This window comes from Pseudoliparis swirei, chromosome 14 (genome assembly GCF_029220125.1).
Source record: "Pseudoliparis swirei isolate HS2019 ecotype Mariana Trench chromosome 14, NWPU_hadal_v1, whole genome shotgun sequence".
Lineage (NCBI taxonomy): Eukaryota > Metazoa > Chordata > Actinopteri > Perciformes > Liparidae > Pseudoliparis > Pseudoliparis swirei.
The window spans coordinates 11055096-11078650 of NC_079401.1; the positions used below are offsets into that span (position 1 = coordinate 11055096).

Here is a 23555-nt window from a genome sequence, read left to right on the forward strand (position 1 = left end):
GACACACTGGTGGAGACACACTGGTGGAGACACATGGTGGAGACACACTGGTGGAGACACACTGGTGGAGACACACTGGTGGAGACACACTGGTGGAGTCACACTGGTGGAGACACATGGTGGAGACACACTGGTGGAGACACATGGTGGAGACACACTGGTGGAGACACACTGGTGGAGACACACTGGTGGAGTCACACTGGTGGAGACACACTGGTGGAGACACACTGGTGGAGACACACTGGTGGAGTCACACTGGTGGCGACACATGGTGGAGTCACACTGGTGGAGACACACTGGTGGAGTCACACTGGTGGAGACACATGGTGGAGTCACACTGGTGGAGACACACTGGTGGAGTCACACTGGTGGAGACACACTGGTGGAGACACACTGGTGGAGACACACTGGTGGAGACACATGGTGGAGACACACTGGTGGAGTCACACTGGTGGAGACACACTGGTGGAGTCACACTGGTGGAGACACACTGGTGGAGACACACTGGTGGAGACACACTGGTGGTCACACTGGTGGAGACACACTGGTGGAGACACACTGGTGGCACATTCTACACACACTGAGCAACAATAAAACACATCTCATATCCATATCTCATACCTCATATCTCATACTTCATATCCTATATATCATATATCATGTATCATACCTTGTACCTCATATCACATATTTCATATCTCATATCCTATATCTTATATCTCATATGTCATATGTCATATCTCACACATCATATCTCATGCCTCATATCTCAATTATCAAATTTCATATCTCATATCTCAATTATCATATCTCATATCTTGTGGCAGCCACAAAACCTCTAGAAGATTTGGCATAATATGTATTCACATCAAATAAGAATAAAATAGTCATTGAGGAGCGCTTGGTCTCTCCTCCAGGAGGATCATCCCAGCTCTGAGATTCTGATGTGCACGAACAGAGAGGACGGAGGGATCCGGGTTCCATCTCTGGACAGCAGGTGGATGTGACGGTAGCCTGAGAAGAGAACCACAGGAAATGAACGTGTTTACTACCGGAGCCACTTCCTGTTCGTCTGCAGGGCGTGTTGCTGGTCATGAGGTGACAGGACATGGAGGTGGTGGAGGACGTGGTGGTGCATGGAGGTGTGATGGAGGACGTGGTGGTGCATGAAGGTGATGGAGGACGTGGTGGTGCATGAAGGTGATGGAGGACGTGGTGGTGCATGAAGGTGATGGAGGACGTGGTGGTGCATGGAGGTGATGGAGGATGTGGTGGTGCATGAAGGTGATGGAGGATGTGGTGGTGCATGAAGGTGATGGAGGACGTGGTGGTGCATGGAGGTGATGGAGGACGTGGTGGTGCATGGAGGTGATGGAGGACGTGGTGGTGCATGGAGGTGATGGAGGACGTGGTGGTGCATGGAGGTGATGGAGGACGTGGTGCATGGAGGTGGTGGAGGACGTGGTGGTGCATGGAGGTGATGGAGGACGTGGTGGTGCATGAAGGTGATGGAGGATGTGGTGGTGCATGAAGGTGATGGAGGACGTGGTGGTGCATGGAGGTGATGGAGGACGTGGTGGTGCATGAAGGTGATGGAGGATGTGGTGGTGCATGAAGGTGATGGAGGACGTGGTGGTGCATGGAGGTGATGGAGGACGTGGTGGTGCATGGAGGTGATGGAGGACGTGGTGGTGCATGGAGGTGATGGAGGATGTGGTGGTGCATGAAGGTGATGGAGGACGTGGTGGTGCATGAAGGTGATGGAGGACGTGGTGGTGCATGGAGGTGATGGAGGATGTGGTGGTGCATGAAGGTGATGGAGGACGTGGTGGTGCATGAAGGTGATGGAGGACGTGGTGGTGCATGAAGGTGATGGAGGACGTGGTGGTGCATGAAGGTGATGGAGGACGTGGTGGTGCATGAAGGTGATGGAGGACGTGGTGGTGCATGAAGGTGATGGCGGATGTGGTGCATGAAGGTGATGGAGGACGTGGTGGTGCATGAAGGTGATGGAGGACGTGGTGGTGCATGGAGGTGATGGAGGACGTGGTGCATGGAGGTGGTGGAGGACGTGGTGGTGCATGAAGGTGATGGAGGACGTGGTGGTGCATGAAGGTGATGGAGGATGTGGTGGTGCATGAAGGTGATGGAGGACGTGGTGGTGCATGGAGGTGATGGAGGACGTGGTGGTGCATGGAGGTGATGGAGGATGTGGTGGTGCATGAAGGTGATGGAGGACGTGGTGGTGCATGAAGGTGATGGAGGACGTGGTGGTGCATGAAGGTGATGGAGGACGTGGTGGTGCATGGAGGTGATGGAGGACGTGGTGGTGCATGGAGGTGATGGAGGACATGGTGGTGCATGGAGGTGATGGAGGACATGGTGGTGCATGAAGGTGATGGAGGACGTGGTGGTGCATGGAGGTGATGGAGGACGTGGTGGTGCATGGAGGTGATGGAGGACGTGGTGCATGGAGGTGGTGGAGGACGTGGTGGTTCATGGAGGTGATGGAGGACGTGGTGGTGCATGAAGGTGATGGAGGACGTGGTGCATGGAGGTGGTGGAGGACGTGGTGGTGCATGGAGGTGATGGAGGACGTGGTGGTGCATGGAGGTGATGGAGGACATGGTGGTGCATGAAGGTGATGGAGGACGTGGTGGTGCATGGAGGTGATGGAGGACGTGGTGGTGCATGGAGGTGATGGAGGATGTGGTGCATGAAGGTGATGGAGGACGTGGTGGTGCATGAAGGTGATGGAGGATGTGGTGGTGCATGGAGGTGATGGAGGACGTGGTGGTGCATGAAGGTGATGGAGGATGTGGTGGTGCATGAAGGTGATGGAGGATGTGGTGGTGCATGGAGGTGATGGAGGACGTGGTGGTGCATGGATGTGATGGAGGACGTGGTGGTGCATGGAGGTGATGGAGGACGTGGTGGTGCATGGAGGTGATGGAGGACATGGTGGTGCATGGAGGTGATGGAGGACATGGTGGTGCATGAAGGTGATGGAGGACGTGGTGGTGCATGGAGGTGATGGAGGACGTGGTGGTGCATGGAGGTGATGGAGGACGTGGTGCATGGAGGTGGTGGAGGACGTGGTGGTTCATGGAGGTGATGGAGGACGTGGTGGTGCATGAAGGTGATGGAGGACGTGGTGGTGCATGGAGGTGGTGGAGGTGTGATGGAGGTGGTGGTGCATGGAGGTGGTGATGGAGGTGGTGATGGAGGTGGTGGAGGTGTGATGGAGGTGGTGATGGAGGAGGTGGTGGAGGTGGTGGTGATGGAGGAGGTGGTGGAGGTGATGGAGGTGGTGATGGAGGTGGTGATGGAGGTGGTGCCGCTCACCCTGCTGCATGCAGTGCAGCGGCAGTGTGAACTGGCCCAGGAAGTCGTTCCTCGTCGTCTTGTCGTGGTCCTCCACCACGAAGCGCACCATGGCCAGATCAGGGCGCTGCAGGGTGAAGCGCAGCGTGTCGTACCACACGGGGTTGAAGCCTGCAGGCCGGAGCCACACATGAGCCACAGGGGCCACAAGGACCACAGGGGCCACGTAAACCACAGAGGCCACAGGGACCACAGGGGCCACGTAAACCACAGAGGCCACAGGGGCAACAAGGACCACAGGGGCCACGTAAACCACAGAGGCCACAGGGGTCACAAGGACCACAGGGGCCACGTAAACCACAGGGGCCACAGGGGCCACAAGGACCACAGGGGCCACGTAAACCACAGAGGCCACAGGGGCCACAGGGACCACAGGGGCCACGTAAACCACAGAGGCCACAGGGACCACAGGGGCCACGTAAACCACAGAGGCCACAGGGACCACAAGGACCACAGGGGCCACGTAAACCACAGATGCCACAGGGACCACAGGGGCCACGTAAACCACAGAGGCCACAGGGGCCACAGGGACCACAAGGACCACAGGGGCCACGTAAACCACAGAGGCCACAGGGACCACGTAAACCACATGAGCCACAGGGGCCACATGAGCCACAGGGACCACAGGGGCCACATGGACCACGTAAACCACAGGGGCCACAGGGACCACGTAAACCACAGGGGCCACATGGACCACGTAAACCACATGAGCCACAGGGGCCACAGGGGCCACATGGACCACGTAAACCACAGGGACCACAGGGACCACGTAAACCACATGGACCACGTAAACCACAGAGGCCACAGGGACCACATGAGCCACAGGGGCCATGCTGGTCTCATTGATTATCCCAGTGAGAGGGACCATGGCTAATCCGTCTCGATGCAACAAACGGCCCCGTGTGTTGGGGGCCCAGGACCAGGATGTTCAAAGACGTTGACAACATCGACATCTCAAGTCTCTGGACTTTGAGGAGAGATGAGATCCACTCTCTGTTAGCCTGACATCTAGATCTAATTCTAGCGTACGCTGAACCCTATACTCGTTGATTCTTGTTCTTTCTTTTAGGGTGGTTCGTTCTGTTTCTCTAAACTGAGCGTAATACGCTGACTATGGATAAATTACTCAAACCATTAAAAAAGGTTGTATGATGTGTCTTATGCAATGACTAACAGTCGCCACCTAGTGGAGACTACTGAGTGCACCTTGATTGACTGCTCTAGGGAAGAAGTGTCAGGCCACCGCCTCTACTGCACCGTTGTTCTCGATGTATCTGGTCTCCTGCTTGGCCTGGTCCATCGGGACCCCGTGGATCTCCACTCTGACCAGAGGATCCACGATGGAGCCTTCTTTGATGTTGACTTTGGGCAGCTGCTGACCGCTGATCACCTGAAACACACACGGTGCTCACTAAAGCCATGCAAAGCTCAAAACTACGTTCTTCGTGGTCCGTACCTGTATGGTGAGGACCACAGGTTGGTAGCCGTCCCTCTGTTGGGGTACCTCAGGGTCGAATCTCTTCTCGCCCTCTCTCATGAAACTGGGCTTCAGGACGTAGCCACAGCCGCCGTTCAGACCAAACAGAGCGTCGTTCAGATCCATCCCCTCCCCGGCTGTCTGGAAGTTCAACGCAACTGAATGAAATGGAAAAGAAATGACGATTACTTTAGGTTCACAACGCACCGTATTCAGAACATGCTATCAGGTCGGATTTGAACTTCAATACATGACTTCAGGAGAATACGTCCTCTTCTTACTCAGAAGGCGGCACATGTTCTGGTCCAGGTTCTGGTCCAGGTTCTGGTCATTTCACGCCTCGACTACTGCAACTCCCTCCTGGCTGGTCTACCTGCTAAGGCCATCCGACCTCTGCAGCTCATCCAGAATGCAGCAGCTGGTCTTCAGCCTCCCGAAGTTCACCCACACCACTCCGCTCCTCCGCTCTCTCCACTGGTTACCGGTGGAGCAGCATCCGCTTCAAAACACTGGTTCTGGCGTACCGTGCTCTGAACGGATCGGGCCCCGTCTACATCCTGGATATAGTCACACCGTACACCCCGGCATGTTGGCTTTGCTCGGCAACAGCCAATCGTCTTGTGCCTCCTCCACCTCGAGCTAATCAATCTAGATCAGGGGTGCTCACACTTTTTCAGCATGTGAGCTACTTATAAAATGACCAAGTCAAAATGATCTACCTACGGGGGGGGGGGACCTTATTTTTTTATTGCTCCGTCCCGATGCTGCGACGCGCGAGACGGAGAGCCGAGAAGTGTTAACGCAACACGTAGAGACAGAATGACATGCTGTTGTGTAGAGACGACCAACAACAGATGGCTGTTTAGTTTAATAAAATAACAAAGACGTGCTATAGAGAAAATTTCAGGGCGGGCCAATTTTTTTTTATGTCATGCGATCTATGTATACTACGCCGCGATCAACTGGTAGGTCGCGATCCATGTATTGAGCACCCCTGCTCTACATCCAGACTGTTTGCTGTCCTCGCTCCTGATTGGTGGAATGAGCTCCCCACTGACATCAGGACAGCAGGAAGTCTCTACATCTTCCGTCGGAAACTAAAAACACATCTTTAGAATATACCTGGATTAAAACACAGATTTGCACTTCAGTGGCTCTTAAATAGCTCTTATTATGGTACTTTTGTAGTTTGACTATGTTGAGGAAATGTTACTTCCTGTATTCTTGTTGTTCTTAGTTTATACTCAGGTTGATGCACTTATTGTAAGTCGCTTTGGATAAAAGCGTCTGCTAAATGACATGTAATGTAATGACTATTCAAGTATACCAAACGGTACAGAGACTAAAAGAGACAGAGAAGATCTACATGACACTTCTTGGACTCTTGACTAAAGCAACAGCCAAGAGGTCCAGAGGAGCACCACGGCCCATCTGGGCCGAAGGGTTTGACCTTGATGGCAGCAAGGAGCGGTTCCAACAAGGTTTTGGACCCGAGCAACAGGAAGATAGCAGGAACGCATTATAGTTTAGGATGATAGCAGCAGCAGCATTCTGCATTGCTGAGCTCTCCAGGATCCTCCCCACCCATGGTGCTCCCTACAGGATCCTCCCCCCCCCCCCCTCATGGTGTTCTCTCCAGGATCTTCCCCCACCATTCAATTTAATTCAATTCAGTTTATTTGTATAGCCCAATTTCACAAATTACAAATTTGTCTCGGAGTGCTTTACAATCTGTACACATAGACATCCCTGCCCCAAAACCTCACATCGGACCAGGAAAAACTCCCAAATAACCCTTCAGGGCGAAAAATGGAAGAAACCTTCAGGAGAGAACAGAGGAGGATCCCTCTCCACCATGGTGTTACCTCAAGGATCCTCCCCCACCACGGTGTTACCTCAAGGATCCTCCCCCACCACGGTGTTACCTCAAGGATCCTCCCCCACCACGGTGTTACCTCAAGGATCGTCCCCCACCAGGGTGTTCCCTCCAGGATCCTCCCTCCCCCACCACGGTGTTACCTCAAGGATCGTCCCCCACCAGGGTGTTCCCTCCAGGATCCTCCCTCCCCCACCACGGTGTTACCTCAAGGATCGTCCCCCACCATGGTGTTCCCTCCAGGATCCTCCCTCCCCCACCACGGTGTTACCTCAAGGATCGTCCCCCACCATGGTGTTACCTCCAGGATCCTCCCTCCCCCACCACGGTGTTACCTCAAGGATCGTCCCCCACCATGGTGTTACCTCAAGGATCCTCCCCCACCAGGGTGTTACCTCAAGGATCCTCCCCCACCATGGTGTTCCCTCCAGGATCCTCCCCCACCACGGTGTTACCTCAAGGATCGTCCCCCACCATGGTGTTACCTCAAGGATCCTCCCCCACCAGGGTGTTACCTCAAGGATCCTCCCCCACCATGGTGTTCCCTCTAGGATCCTCCCCCACCACGGTGTTACCTCAAGGATCCTCCCCCACCAGGGTGTTACCTCAAGGATCCTCCCTCCCCCACCACGGTGTTACCTCAAGGATCGTCCCCCACCATGGTGTTACCTCCAGGATCCTCCCTCACCACAGTGTTACCTCAAGGATCCTCCCCCACCAGGGTGTTACCTCAAGGATCGTCCCCCACCACGGTGTTCCCTCAAGGATCGTCCCCCACCATGGTGTTACCTCAAGGATCCTCCCCCACCATGGTGTTACCTCAAGGATCGTCCCCCACCATGGTGTTACCTCAAGGATCCTCCCCCACCATGGTGTTACCTCAAGGATCGTCCCCCACCATGGTGTTACCTCCAGGATCCTCCCTCCCTCACCACGGTGTTACCTCAAGGATCCTCCCCCACCATGGTGTTACCTCAAGGATCCTCCCCCACCATGGCTCTCCCTCCAGGAACTCAAGCTCAGTCCAGGTTGAGCTTGAGGCCCTGACGTCCACTCCGAGGTGTCAGCCGCTAATGACCACACTAGCTGGGTGTCCCAGGCAGACTAGTGTGCCTCGTTCAGAGGAACGTTACATCTGGACCATCTTTGCTGCCACTTGATGGCCAACAAGAGAATGAGAGTCAAATGTCATAAGATAAGGCATACTTTATTCATGTCTTGAACTGGGAGGTTAATGAGATATTATCTTCTTGCTAAGGGGTTCATTACAGCCTGTTCTCCTCAACCAGGTGCAGTTTCCATACAACGAACCTGCATGTCAATCACGTACTCAAGGAAACATATTGTCTTCATGACTGCATTGGATTCTTTGCAGATGACACATTCTTTTCTATTCGTAGTCTGTGTACGTCTCCACAGGGAGGCGGTCCGAGTGGATTGAACAGGTCAACACAGGACTTTCACACAGGAGAACGTTGTTTCTGTCCCACATGAAACCAAAAGTCAACGCTGACTGATTTACATGTACGTCCATAACTTAAATAACCAAACTAACCTATTTATTTAAAGCCAAACAAGGATGATTTACTAAACAATACAAAGTAGTTGTGTCACATTTCACTACGTTAGCCTCGCATGTAAAACTGCAACCGTAATTAAATGTAACTGTATAGAACCATTACTTTAGTAGGAGACAGAGTTGTTTAATTACCATCATTATGCCTTGTTCTTTTAGTTATGTAGTTATTGTATTGGCTACCTTGTGGGGAGGTTCCATGGGGCCCTCTCTGCTATCCAAGCATAAAATGCCCCAATCCAAACACAGAGAAACCTTTTGGGAGCTGCTGTACATTGTGTTGCCTGGTTTTGTGATAGCAAACTTGCTATGACAGAAATTAACTAGGTAGAGGATTGACTCTGCATTGCAGTTACATTTACCGATTTGGCACCCGGCATTCCACATCTCCTGAGGGTTGAAATTGGAGGAATCAGTTCGGAAGCCACTGGGATAAACTCTGGTCAGCTGACGTGAGTTATGGTGCACGAACTCCGTCCCTGGAATGGAGATAACTTCACAAGTATAGTGAGAAGTCGACACATGGGGCTCGACTGAAGCCCCTGGTACATATTAATGTGAGTCAATCATAAGCACAGCACGATGATTTAAGTATTAATGTATGACTGCTTCCGAAACTGAAAACCTTAGTGGTCACACTGAGGTGACCGGACTCACCAGCCTCTCTCAGGTGCTTGCGGGCCTTGGACTCCGTGAAAGAAGCCACCTCGTAGAACTTGGAGTGGATGCGGGCTTGTTTGAAGTTACTGAAGTGGACGCTTTTGCAGTAAACAACACAGTCGGAGAGCTCCTTGGACAGACGCTGCTTTGACTTCTAGAAAGGGAGACACAAGGAGGAATAGTTACTGCACTGATGAACCCGGAGGTTATTATGGGCTGCCCCAAAACTGATGTTTACATTTCAGTAAGCATGAAGTCAGGCTTCATAGAGAGAGGATGGGCAAGAAAGTTCAGACTGCAGCAGGACTCAACTTTGTTTGCTTGAAACCATAACCTACTGCTGACCCTGTGGTTGTGACTGTACCCATGGCGACAAAGGTCCCATAACCCTCGGAAGAGGTCACCAAAACTACGACCTTTACCGAAACTGAACAAAGCCAAACCTTAACCGTCATGAATTGGTTTTGGGAGGCGCGGAACAATGATGTTGTGCTCCTGATGTCGATATACTTTATCCAGGGATAGGAGACACAGGACAGATACAGGGAGAAATAACCACACAAGTCTATATACAGGGGGGCTGTTGGGATGAAGAGGGTCAGGCTGGAAATCCATTGGTGGACGAGTGTTGAATAAAAAGGTCTAGAGTCTCTAGAGTCTCGAGACCTTTTCAATCAAGACTCGTCCACCAAAAGATCATGGTTGTGGTTACCTCTTCTCAGACTCTAAGAAGATGTAACTATTAGATGTTCCATCACTCTGCTCACTTGTAGGAAGAGGCCTAGACCCAATGACACACAGAGGTCATTCCACACTAAAGAGGCCTAAACCCAATGACACACAGAGGTCATTCCACACTGAAGAGGCCTAAACCCAATGACACACAGAGGTCATTCCACACTGAAGAGGCCTAAACCCAATGACACACAGAGGTCATTCCACACTAAAGAGGCCTAAACCCAATGACACATAGAGGTCATTCCACATTGAAGAGGCCCAAACCCAATGACACATAGAGGTCATTCCACATTGAAGAGGCCTAAACCCAATGACACACAGAGGTCATTCCACACTGAAGAGGCCTAAACCCTATGACACACAGAGGTCATTCCACATTGAAGAGGCCTAAGCCCTATGACACACAGAGGTCATTCCACATTGAAGAGGCCTAAACCCAATGACACATAGAGGTCATTCCACATTGAAGAGGCCCAAACCCAATGACACATAGAGGTCATTCCACATTGAAGAGGCCCAAACCCAATGACACATAGAGGTCATTCCACATTGAAGAGGCCTAAACCCAATGACACACAGAGGTCATTCCACACTGAAGAGGCCTAAACCCAATGACACACAGAGGTCATTCCACATTGAAGAGGCCCAAAGCCAATGACACACAGAGGTCATTCCACACTGAAGAGGCCTAAACCCAATGACACACAGAGGTCATTCCACACTGAAGAGGCCCAAAGCCAATGACACACAGAGGTCATTCCACACTGAAGAGGCCCAAAGCCAATGACACACAGAGGTCATTCCACATTGAAGAGGCCCAAAGCCAATGACACGCAGAGGTCATTCCACACTGAAGAGGCCCAAACCCAATGACACACAGAGGTCATTCCACATTGAAGAGGCCCAAAGCCAATGACACACAGAGGTCATTCCACATTGAAGAGGCCCAAAGCCAATGACACGCCTGTGCCAAAGAAATCCACTCCGTCCTGCTTCAACGACTATCGTCCAGTGGCACTGACCCCCATAATCATGAAGTGCTTTGAACGACTAGTCATGTCGCATATCAAATCCATTCTCCCCCCCACTCTGGACCCTTTCCAGTTTGCATACCGGGCCAAACGGTCCACGGAGGATGCAATCTGCTCTGCTCTCCACCCAGCCCTCACCCACCTGGACAAAAAAGACTCCTATGTAAGAATGCTGTTCATAGACTTTAGCTCAGCATTCAACACAATCATCCCACAACAACTAATCTGCAAACTTGACCAGCTGGGGCTCAACACCTCGCTGTGTAACTGGCTGCTGGACTTCCTGAGTGAGAGGCCACAAGCAGTACGTGTTGGCAACAACACCTCGAGCAGCATCACACTCAGCACAGGGGCCCCTCAGGGCTGTGTGCTCAGTCCCCTGCTCTTCACCTTGCTGACTCACGACTGCAAAACCAGCTACAGCACCAATCACATGGTCAAGTTTGCAGACGACACAACATTGATAGGTCTCATCACCAAGGATGACGAGACCCTCTACAGGAGGAGGTCAACCTTCTGACCACGTGGTGCAGAGCCAACAACCTCCTGCTCAACAACAGCAAGACCAAAGAGATCGTTGTTGACTTCCGGAAAGGCCACACCCATCACCCACCACTGACCATCAGCAGTGCGGACATTGAGCAGGTCAGCAGCACCAAATTCCTGGGGTGGAAATCAGTGAGGACCTCTCGTGGACAGCCAACACTACATCGCTGGCAAAGAAAGCACAGAGGCGCCTCTACTTCCTCCGGAAACTGAGGAAAGCAGGAGCCCCCATCCATCATGTGCACCTTCTACCGCGGCACCATCGAGAGCATCCTGACCAACTGCATCACTGTGTGGGCGGAAGCTGCACAGACCACAGCAGGAAAGCCCTGCAGCGCATAGTGAAGGCAGCTGGAAGGATCATGGGTGCCTCACTCCCCCCCCTCCCATCCTTGCAGGACATATACAACACCCGCCTCACCCGCAAAGCGACCTCGATTGTGAGTGACCCCTGCCACCCCTCACACGGTCTCTTCAGCCTCCTGCCCTCTGGGAGGAGATACCGAGCCTCGGGCTCACACCGCCAGGCTGTCCAACAGCTTCATCCACCAGGCGGTCAGGAAGCTGAACTCTCTCCCCATCCTCCCACTCCGTCCTCTTTCAGACTCACATGTCTGAATGCTGCTAGCACAATTTATGTTGTCTATATGTTTACATGTTTCTTACTATTTTTGCACTTTATGTTGTCTATGCACTTTATGTTGTCTATATGTTCACAAGTTTTTTTACTATTTTTGCACTCTATGTTGTCTATATGTTGCACAATTCACTTTATGTTGGACAGAAGAGAAACGCAATTTCGATCTTCTGTATGTTTGCACATATGGAAAATTGACAAATAAAACTGACTTTGACTTTGACTTTGAGGTCATTCCACACTGAAGAGGCCTAAACCCAATGACACGCAGAGGTCATTCCACATTGAAGAGGCCCAAACCCAATGACACGCAGAGGTCATTCCACATTGAAGAGGCCCAAAGCCAATGACACACAGAGGTCATTCCACATTAAAGAGGCCCAAAGCCAATGACACGCAGAGGTCATTCCACATTGAAGAGGCCCAAAGCCAATGACACACAGAGGTCATTCCACATTGAAGAGGCCCAAAGCCAATGACACGCAGAGGTCATTCCACATTGAAGCCACACGAGGCTCACTGAGGCCATGAACTGGCTCTGTGTGAAGTCAGCTGACCCTCCACCACGTGAGAGGGTTAACCCCAGTGAGGCAGAGGAACCCTGCCATGGATGGAAGCCCCGGGCACATCCAAACCCGGAGACAATCCCCTCCTGAACCGTGTAAGTGATACTCGACCACAATGCCAAGCTCCAGCAGGTGTGCTGCCAGAGTCCATGACCGTGTGGCATCCTCCAAGGCACAATGACAGAGTAACCTGCAGAGCACCTCTGGGCGCACGCCTGCCTGCTCCCACATGAAATGAGATCCCCGTCGACCAGACAGCCAGACCGCCTGCCCACAGACACCGACACCATCAGCCGGGGCTGGCCTCACCTCTCATGACCGCGTTGACAGCAGAGCCAGTGTGGCGTTTCATGCTTCTCGAATGCTTATCAATAAACATGAATCTAAGTGCCCAATGAGGCCTTTTGCACACGTAGACGCCAAGCAAGCGGTATCCTCTCGCGCCGCATGCACCGGAATCCAGTAAGACAAATCCATTTCACCGGAACAGAGCCAGGGAATAAATAGCAGGGTGTGAACACAGGTGTGTTAACCTACATCAGAGCTCCATGTGGAACGCCAACTCTCTGTTCAAAGGTTATAGTTGATACTTGATCTCACATTCTCACCCTACGTCCACCTCAGTATTTACCAACCGAGGTGATTACTGACCGCAATTAGTGCTGTCCACAGGAATAACCCATTTTAGAGGAGACTGTACAACTTAGCCCAGTTTGGCCCAGCATGGCTCGGTCTTGTTTGACAGCAGCCATGAGGTCCTCTCGTATGTCTCCTCTCTGTCTACTTGTGACTCGTGGTCCTCTCTCTCCTCCCTGTCCCAGCTGCCTCTGTGTCTCTCTCGGCTCTCTCAGTGTAACAGATCACCGTCTCCAACACCCAGTCTGCAGCCTGCCCTTAAATCCTCTGTATTTTTCATGAGGGATGACGGAAGTTCATGCAATCCTTTTCTGCTTGATTAAAAGGGGAACCAGATTTTCTGGGCGTCCCTGAGTGGCGCATAGGAAAACACACACATGTTGGTCATTTAGTCTCCTGCTGTCAGACCAACTCATGAAGAACTGCATGCCAGAACCAAACAAAACCAATGGCACTTAAAGAACCTGAGGGAGGTTTTGAGCTCTGTGTAAATGATGAGTCGTCTCACAAATGTCCCAGTTATCTGCCCTCGTTTTGGGTTGGTCAGGTTAATCTATTAAGTGTTCCATGCATTGAAATCTGTCTGTGTGTTGCGTCATCAGCCTGAACAGGATGTGGGACTAGAGGATCCTGCGGGCTCATCAGACTGTGTAGGGCGTCTGGAGCGCGATGTTCAACAAGCTGGCCTACCTTTACCCGGCGACAGACGCTCTCGCGGTGGAGGTGATCTTCGTTGATTTCAGCCACCTCGTCTTCATCGCTGACCTCTCCGGTCTGAGAGTCCTCGCCCGCCCCGTTGAAACTCTCCTCCAGACCACCGATCTTCTTGGCCTTCAGGAGAATCTTCCACTTGAGATCCTAACAGTGAGATCAAATGAAGCGGAGGGTCATCCTTCATCGTCGGTGGTCAATGTTGTGAGAGGGCGGCAATATGAGGCTGTTGAATAATTCAGGTTTCCATTGTTGCATGTAGACTCAGGTCACATGGCCCAGGAAGCTCTGACTCACTGCTAACAACACTGCTAACACCAGCGCTAGCACCAGCGCTAACACCACTGCTAACAACACGGCTAACACCAGCGCTAACACCACTGCTAACAACACGGCTAACACCAGCGCTAACACCACTGCTAACACCAGCGCTAACACCACTGCTAACACCACTGCTAATACCAGCGCTAACAACACTGCTAACACCAGCGCTAACACCACTGCTAACACAAGCCCTAACACCAGCGCTAACACCACTGCTAACAACACGGCTAACACCAGCGCTAACACCACTGCTAACACCAGCGCTAACACCAGCGCTAACACCACTGCTAACAACACTGCTAACACCAGCGCTAACACCGCTGCTAACAACACGGCTAACACCAGTGCTAACACCACTGCTAACAACACTGCTAACACCAGCGCTAATACTACTGCCAACACTACTGCTAACACTACTGCTAACACAAGCGCTAACACTACTGCTAACATCACTGCTAACACCAGCGCTAACACCAGTGCTAATACTACTGCCAACACTACTGCTAACACTACTGCTAACACAAGCGCTAACACTACTGCTAACACAAGCGCTAACACTACTGCTAACATCACTGCTAACAACACTGCTAACACCAGCGCTAACACCACTGCTAACACCAGCGCTAACACTACTGCGTACACCAGTGCTAACACCACTGCTAACAACACGGCTAACACCAGCGCTAACACCACTGCTAACACCAGCGCTAACACCACTGCTAACAACACTGCTAACACCAGTGCTAACACCGCTGCTAACAACACGGCTAACACCAGCGCTAACACCACTGGTAACACCACTGCTAACAACACTGCTAACACCAGCGCTAATACTACTGCCAACACTACTGCTAACACTACTGCTAACACAAGCGCTAACACTACTGCTAACATCACTGCTAACATCACTGCTAACACCAGCGCTAATACCAGCGCTAATACTACTGCCAACACTACTGCTAACACTACTGCTAACACAAGCGCTAACACTACTGCTAACATCACTGCTAACAACACTGCTAACACCAGCGCTAACACCAGCGCTAACACCACTGCTAACACCAGCGCTAACACTACTGCTTACACCAGCGCTAACACCACTGCTAACACCAGCGCTAACATCACTGCTAACACCAGCATTAACACCACTGCGAACACCACTGCTAACACCAGCGCTAACACTACTGCTAACACCAGCGCTAACACTACCGCTAACACCAGCGCTAACACCAGCGCTAACACCACTGCTAACACCAGCGCTAACAGCACTGCTAACACCAGCGCTAACACAAGTGCTAACACCAGCGCTAACACCACTGCTAACACCAGCGCTAACACCAGCGCTAACACTACTGCTAACACCAGCGCTAACACCACTGCTAACACCAGCGCTAACACAAGTGCTAACACCAGCGCTAACACCACTGCTAACACCAGCGCTAACACCAGCGCTAACACCAGCGCTAACACCACTGCTAACACCAGCGCTAACACAAGTGCTAACACCAGCGCTAACACCAGCGCTAACACAAGTGCTAACACCAGCGCTAACACTACTGCTAACACTAGCGCTAACACCACTGCTAACACCAGCGCTCCACTGCATACTAGATAAACAAGTCTTCGAGTCTTGTAACCTTCATGTGTTTTTGTTTGGGGTTTCTGCTGGAACAAGTTTCCACGTTCTCATGTTAAAAACACGAGAGCCTACTGATCTCACTCTGTCTGTTTTATCACCTCCTTTTAAGCCTCACAAAAAAAGCCTCCAGAAAAAGCCCACTCCGCTCTGATTGGCTTACAAGAACAACATGGTGCGCCTTGGTGAAGGTGGCCAGCATATTCTAATGAGCATGTGACATCAGCAGGGGAGCCACGTCCGATTGGCTTGTTGAATGTGTTCTGCGAGGCAGGCCTGTGGGTTAGAGGGCAATGCAGAGACCCACGCGTGACGCCACGGGGTGGAGGAGGGTGGAGGAGGGTGGAGGAGGGTGGAGACCCCGCGCTCACCTCAGGAGACGGCAGCCTGACGGAGGCCTTGCCCTCCAGCGTGCTCTTCAGCAGCTTGTCACCGAGGATGTGGTCGAGGTGTTGGGCCATGACTCTCTGTTGCTCAACACTGCAGTGGTTCTCCATGGACAGGATGACTGGGTACTCCGACACCTGGGCGGAGGAGCGGAGGAGGATGGAGGGAGGTCTGTAATGTAACACCGGAGAGCTTCATTGTTGGGAAAGCGAATACGCCTGCTGCCATATACCTGTGGCTGAAAGCAGATGGATGGAAAAGGATTCCCTGAGGACAGATGCTCCGACTCAACGGGCTCTGTCAAGCGTGTGACCCTGGCAGCTGTTCACGCTGCCTTCACTTGGATGTCTTGGATATCATTGCACTGTTGTTCTCCCCCTCATAAATGTACCATGAGTTGTTGATGCAGTTTTACTACGCAATGAAAGCAAAAGCTATTGCAATGCCAGCAACACGCTGGGTGTACTTGAAAAGCCGATGTGATGTGAAGGAGGTTGTTTACCACTTGATCCACTAAAAAGGACGAGTTCATCCCAAAGCCGACATTCAGAATATTGATGTGTACTGCAACGCTTGCGACTCGATGTTTTCATTGATGCTGATCCATCCAGCCACACGGGGTACCTTGAAGGCGTAGTTGCCCACTGCGGTGACCACGTCCTTGAAGAGTATCTTGGAGGTGAAGGTGTGTCCGTGGTAGACGATTGGCTCTCCGTTGGCCCCGTCCCAGCAGTCCACTTCCACACACCGACAGCCACGACTCAGAGCCCTGAGTGGCAGAACCAATTCATTATCTTTTCATTGTCAAACTAATGAATGGAGCAGATGAATGCGGGGGAACGTCACAGTGGAGCTCATCACCCCTGAGAGGAACACACCAGGTCAGGGATTTGAGCTGATGGAAAGCCTAAAATCTATCAAATGGGTGCCGGAGTGGATTTGTAAATGGTCTGGTGGGAGTTGCAGTAGCGTTTCTGGATTCAAATCAATTCTAAGTCTTCTTTTATGATTTCCCAGCAGATTTATGGATGTCGGTGTGCATATGGATACCAAAGATATGACTGTCCCTATAAAGGGAATGTCTTACTATGGCATTAATCCAAGGGAATCAGTGGTAAGTGCACAGCAAGAGGGGCCCGGGTCCGATCCCCGATCCCAGGCGGCCCTCCAGTGTGGAGTTTGCACGTTCTCCCCGTGGTAGCGTGGGTTCCCTCCGGGTTCTCCGGCTTCCTCCCACAGTCCAAAGACATGCAGCGCAGGTGAACTGACTCTTCGGTGTGAATATGAGTGTGAATGGTTGTCTGTCTCTATGTGTGCCCTGTAATAAACTGGAGACCCGAACAGCAACGTTTTATATTGAAAACATGCATCCATCCATTGTCCAAACTGTTTACTCTTCTTTAGGGTCGCGGGGCGCTGGAGCCGATCCCAGCTGACATTTGGCGAAGGCCGGTTACACCCTGGACAGGTGGCCAGTCCGTCTCAGGGCACACATAGACCAACCATTCACACCTACGGGACATTTAGAGCTCAATTATCCTGCATGTCTTTGGATTGTGGGAGGAAGCCGGAGAACCCGGAGGGAACCCACGCTGCCACGGGAGAACATGCTGCCTCCACACAGGTGTGCCCGGACCAGGAACCTCTCGCTGAGAGGCGATAGTGTACCAGTACACCGCCGTGCAGCCACTGATTCATATTAATGTCAACTGTCATCTCCAAGAGATGAAGTAAATTGTCTTTGTGGAGAATTCAAGTTGGCTGAACTTTAAAATGTGAGCGTGAATCATTGATCTGTTCCAGACTATTTTGAGGGAACAGACCTTTGAGCAAACAGATAACTGGAACGTCCAGCTTCCTATGAGCAGGTAATTGTCTTCCCAGAGGCTCGCTAATGAGCCCTGCGAGTCGTCTCCCAGTTACAGTTTCCACTGTGCAAAGGCACATGTTGCTGTTAGTGGTCAATGGAACATCACACAAACCTGTTCAACAGGTAACCCAGGAGCATCACCTGATGTACCCCTCAACACTGCTCTGCCCTCGGAGCTGGTCCTCCATCAGGTAGGTGTTGTGGGAGGAGGAGATGAAGTAATGGCACAGGGGCTGGCTCATGTCCTGGAAGACACCGCGCCACTGTGGGTTGAAGATGGAGCCCTCGGCTGAACCCAGGTACATCAAGAAGCCGTCGAACGTCATGGCGGTCAGCAGCTTGGCTGGACATACAGCAGAGGGGGGTCAGACCTCCTGAGTCCCAAGAGGTTCATGACACACAGCGTCCCCGTACCTGTGTCAGAGGGCTCGTAGCGCTCAATGAGCTGCTTGGCTTGCTGCTGGATGTCCATCCTGTCCAGCTGCTCCTCTCTCAGGAAGTCTTGCAAGTCACTTTGGGATAACTTCTGTCCATCCACCGAGTACTCCTGGAAAACCCTCAGAACATCCTCCCGCTGGGTCAACATCTTGTAGAAGAGCACAAACTCATCGTCCTCCAGGGAACCCGACTGGGACTTATCGGCCATCTGAGAAGAGAAAGGATCACGCTGTTGCTCAACAAACCCAAGAGGTCCTACGACACCCTGTGGACTCTCACTGTGAACAGATGGTGGGCGTGGTGCTCGTTCATGTCCACGTTCATCATCTTCAGCAAATCTTGCACTTCCTTGAAGTTCATCCGGCCGTCGTTGTTCTTGTCTGCCTTCCGGAACCAGTCGCCGATCCATCTGGGGAGGCCACTTCAGGAAGGTGTCACATGAGATACTGGATGGAGACTGACACACTGCACAACTGCATGTTGACTCATTTCTCAGACTGGACCACTTCAATGTGTCAGCCTTAAAGCTCGGACTCATGGATCCATTGGCCAGGAAGATGCCCTGGGAACCATTTGTATGGTATTGAATGTTCTATGTTTTAAATCTCATTTCATCTCATTAATTGTTGGTATTGGACCGCCACCGATCCACCAGTCTGACCTCCACAGCTTGACTTCCCACCTCACCACATGGCTCACTACTTCCTTGGTGGGCCTGACCACCAGCAAACCCTGAGTGAAAGATACTGGTCCAGTTTCTCCCGTTCCCCCATGTTCTCCTGGGTCTCGATCAGCGTCCTCATGCCTCGGATCCAGGACTGGGCCTCCTCGGCTGACTCGGCCACCAGGTCCAGGTTGCCCCGCCGACCGCGGAAGACCAGTGTGAAGCATCGGTCGGCCGGGAACTCATCAGCGAGGCTGAGGAGCACCTCGGACTGGTGCCCATCCCGTATGGCCTCCACATCGCTCACTGAAACTGGGCAAGAGGATAGAGAACTCGTTAGTGTCACGCCTTCCTCGCCTTCCTCGCCTTCATCGTTATGTTCACCCTGCCTGCTTCATGAACTCTCCTGTCATTACAGATCCTGTCATCCTCACCTGATCGTCTCTTGTTCCCTTCACCTGGTCCTCACGCCCTTCTCACCTGCAGCCCACCCCCTCACTAGTCCCTCACTAGTCCCTCACTAGTCCCTCACTAGTCCCTCACTAGTCGCTCATTAGTCCCTCAGTTAATAACAACCAGTGACGACCAGGTATTTATCTCAATGGGCTTCAAGCTCAGCTATCAAACCCTCCAGGGACCTTCGTGACGTCTCTTCTACTGGAAGCTTCTCAAAGGGTTGATGTGGTTACCATGGTGGCTCAACGCCGGACCAGAGAGGTCCATCCCATAATTCACCACCTGGTCTTACATGTGGAGTGGGTGTTCCCAGCCTTCTTGGACTTGTACCAGATGGTCATGCAGTCGTCCTGCAGTTTGAAGTAGCGCTGCTTCTTCCAGGTCCGAGACTTGATCTTCCTCATGACGGAGCCCACCAGCATGGACTGGAGGTTGTCGTCCCCCTGGATGCCTGGAGCAGACGTGCACTTCTTAGTTTGAAATGAGAGTACAACGAGACAGTGTCTTCGCTCTGATGGAGGGTCAACATCCCCCGAGTGGTTTCATGACCAGATTTAGTCTGCACATTGCTGACCTTCACATGTCATTACCATTGTTCAATTTCATTCAATTCAGTTTATTTTGTAATATCACAAATGAGTAGTGAGCCTCAGAGGGCGTTACAATCTGTGCACATAGACATCATGGCGTCTGCTGCTCCGGAGGACACGGAACATGCACATGTTGCATTTTGGAATTCAAATTTTCATTTTAGTTATTATACCAGTTATATAAATAAAGTTTTACATTTAGAATTCAAATAGATTTTGTACATGTTAATGCAGCTCTGCATGTTCACCACCTATAATAATGACGTTGCATAAATATATGTTACTATTGCAACACGTGTTTCTCACGTGTTACTGACCGGTCCAGGACACACACACACACACACACACACACACACACACACACACACACACACACACACACACACACACACACACACACACACACACACACACACACACAGCTGCGTGACTTACGGAGGCCGACCCCTGTGGACGCCATTCGTCGGGGTCTCACTCCTCTGCCATCTGAGGACAGAGGTGGTGATGAGGAGGTAAACCAGGTGTGATCTCTTCTCTCTGCCACCGCTGGACAACGTGGGGGACTCTTAAATGAAGCTCCGCCCAGAGAAGCTTCTGGTCCCCACGTCCAGGTGAGTCACGCTGCGAGACAGGTGGAGACGCTTCCTGCTCCGCGTCACCTGGTCTGGATGCTCTCTGGATGCTCTGTCGATGCTTTCTGCTCTGTGACTGCTCTCTGGATTCTCTCTGGGTGCTCTCTGCTCTCTGGATGCTCTCTTGAGGCTATGTGGATGCTCTATGGATGCTCTCTTGATGCTCTCTGGATGCTCTCTGCTCTCTGGAGGCTTGTGGATGCTCTCTGGATGCTCTGGTGTGTTTTCTCTGCACTTTTGTTCTGTCTCACTAAACCAACTAATCTCCCGAAATCCCTGCCCTGGCCCAGCATTCCTTCCTCTCCTGAGTGCTGGTCCAGTTATTTCATGAGCACAGCTCATTCTGATGGACAACACCATGTGATCTGATCAACAACACAAGGAACACGTGACGTAGACACAGAACACACGCAGCATCCACCAGCAGGACCACCAGCAGGTCCACCAGCAGGTCCACCAGCAGCACCACCAGCAGGTCCACCAGCAGGTCCACCAGCAGCACCACCAGCAGGTCCACCAGCAGGTCCACCAGCAGGTCCACCAGGAGGCCCACCAGCAGGACCACCAGCAGGACCACCAGCAGGACCACCAGCAGGACCACCAGCAGGTCCACCAGGAGGCCCACCAGCAGGTCCACCAGCAGGTCCACCAGCAGGTCCACCAGCAGGTCCACCAGGAGGCCCACCAGGAGGCCCACCGGCAGGACCACCAGCAGGTCCACCAGCAGGTCCACCAGCAGGTCCACCAGGAGGCCCACCAGCAGGACCACCAGCAGGACCACCAGCAGGACCACCAGCAGGACCACCAGCAGGTCCACCAGCAGCACCACCAGCAGGTCCACCAGCAGGTCCACCAGCAGGTCCACCAGGAGGCCCACCAGGAGGCCCACCGGCAGGACCACCAGCAGGTCCACCAGGAGGCCCACCAGCAGGACCACCAGCAGGACCACCAGCAGGACCACCAGCAGGACCACCAGGAGGTCCACCAGCAGGACCACCAGCAGGACCACCAGGAGGCCCACCAGGAGGCCCACCGGCAGGACCACCAGCAGGTCCACCAGGAGGCCCACCAGCAGGACCACCAGCAGGACCACCAGCAGGACCACCAGCAGGACCACCAGCAGGACCACCAGGAGGTCCACCAGCAGGACCACCAGCAGGTCCACCAGCAGGTCCACCAGCAGGACCACCAGCAGGACCACCAGCAGGTCCACCAGCAGGTCCACCAGCAGGACCACCAGGAGGACCACCAGCAGGTCCACCAGCAGGTCCACCAGCAGGACCACCAGCAGGACCACCAGCAGGTCCAGGGGGTTTAAAGTGAAATATTCATGGAGCTCTACAAGCCCAGCGGTGTGTGTTCCTCTCACAGGGAATTTAAATATAACAGATTCAACATGTAAAACAGATCATAGGTCCACCATACCAACAGCTTCACTTATAACCCTCCATAAGTAAAGACTCTGGTCCTTATAACCCTTCATGAGTAAAGACTCTGACCCCTATAACCATTCATAAGTAAAGACTCTGACCCCTATAACCCTCCATGAGTAAGGACTCTGACCCCTATAACCCTTCATGAGTAAAGACTCTGACCCCTATAACCATTCATAAGTAAAGACTCTGACCCCTATAACCCTCCATGAGTAAGGACTCTGACCCCTATAACCCTCTATGAGTAAGGACTGACCCCTATAACCCTCCATGAGTAAGGACTCTGACCCTATAACCCTCCATGAGTAAGGACTGACCCCTATAACCCTCCATGAGTAAGGACTGACCCCTATAACCCTCCATGAGTAAGGACTGACCCCTATAACCCTCCATGAGTAAGGACTGACCCCTATAACCCTCCATGAGTAAGGACTGACCCCTATAACCCTCCATGAGTAAGGACTCTGACCCTATAACCCTCCATGAGTAAGGACTGACCCCTATAACCCTCCATGAGTAAGGACTGACCCCTATAACCCTCCATGAGTAAGGACTCTGACCCCTATAACCCTCCATGAGAAGGACTGACCCCTATAACCCTCCATGAGTAAGGACTGACCCCTATAACCCTCCATGAGTAAGGACTGACCCCTATAACCCTCCATGAGTAAGGACTGACCCCTATAACCCTCCATGAGTAAGGACTGACCCCTATAACCCTCCATGAGTAAGGACTCTGACCTGATGCAGGATCATGGGGGGTCCTGGTCCTGGTCTGCAGAGCTGGAGCGGATCAGATGTCCGGGAGTTGCTGTTGCCGCTCTGCAGTCTGCAGTGAAGTCCGCCTGCAGCTAGAGTCTCCTCTGGGTGACGCTCATCTGGCCCCTCCCACTCCCTCTGGCCCCTCCCCTTTATCCCCTCTTGCCCCTCCCACCTCAGATTGTTACCTCATCACCTGTGGGCTCTGCTTCGCATCTCTAAAACATTCCTCCTTACGATCTTTGGAGTGGGGCTGCGTCTCAGCATTACCAGAAGATAATCATGCAGATTATATATCTTTTTTAAATGTAAAAAGATGTATTGTACTGTTTTAAATGTAAAGTAAAAACACCTCTAAAATAAACACAAAGCTGTCGTACCCTCACAGCCTCGGATCCTAAGAGCCCTCATCCAGTAAGCCGGTTGCCCCGGGTCTGGTCCTGGACCTCCTGAGTCCACCAGGTGGAGGACCAGCAGAGCCTGTGTAATGTTACTAAGCAGCTCATCAGACCACAAGGTCACAACGGG

General features: G+C 52.3%; 1 protein-coding gene across 4 annotated transcripts; it reads right to left on the minus strand.

Moving 5' to 3' along the window:
- Positions 1-133: 133 nt before the first annotated feature.
- On the minus strand, positions 134-23107 carry plcd4a (phospholipase C, delta 4a). Of its 4 annotated transcripts, XM_056431450.1 has the most exons (16): positions 23010-23107; positions 20639-20689; positions 19906-20064; positions 19241-19469; positions 18773-18902; positions 18470-18701; positions 18197-18398; positions 16810-16954; positions 16170-16322; positions 13818-13985; positions 8971-9127; positions 8670-8792; positions 4841-5019; positions 4642-4774; positions 3346-3495; positions 134-1014 (listed from the first exon to the last, which is right to left on the minus strand). In XM_056431450.1, the coding sequence occupies exons 2-16, from the start codon at positions 20661-20663 to the stop codon at positions 923-925; spliced, it is 2277 nt and encodes a 758-aa protein (XP_056287425.1). In that variant the 5' UTR covers positions 20664-20689; positions 23010-23107; the 3' UTR covers positions 134-922. The 4 variants fall into 4 exon arrangements, with proteins under 4 accessions (XP_056287425.1, XP_056287424.1, XP_056287426.1 ...); XM_056431449.1 differs by lacking the exon at positions 23010-23107 and having other exon boundaries at positions 20639-21372; XM_056431451.1 differs by lacking the exon at positions 23010-23107 and having other exon boundaries at positions 136-1014; positions 8676-8792; positions 20639-21371.
- Positions 23108-23555: the final 448 nt, after the last annotated feature.

Coding starts and splice junctions, on each gene's coding strand:
- plcd4a (XM_056431450.1), bottom strand. CDS start 20,663: ATGGCGTCCACAGGGGTCGGCCTCC. Junction 13,986..16,169: donor TCAGGCTGCCGTCTCCTGAG/GTGAGCGCGGGG, acceptor TCTCACTGTTAG/GATCTCAAGTGGAAGATTCT. Junction 9,128..13,817: donor GCGTCTGTCGCCGGGTAAAG/GTAGGCCAGCTT, acceptor CTCCCTTTCTAG/AAGTCAAAGCAGCGTCTGTC.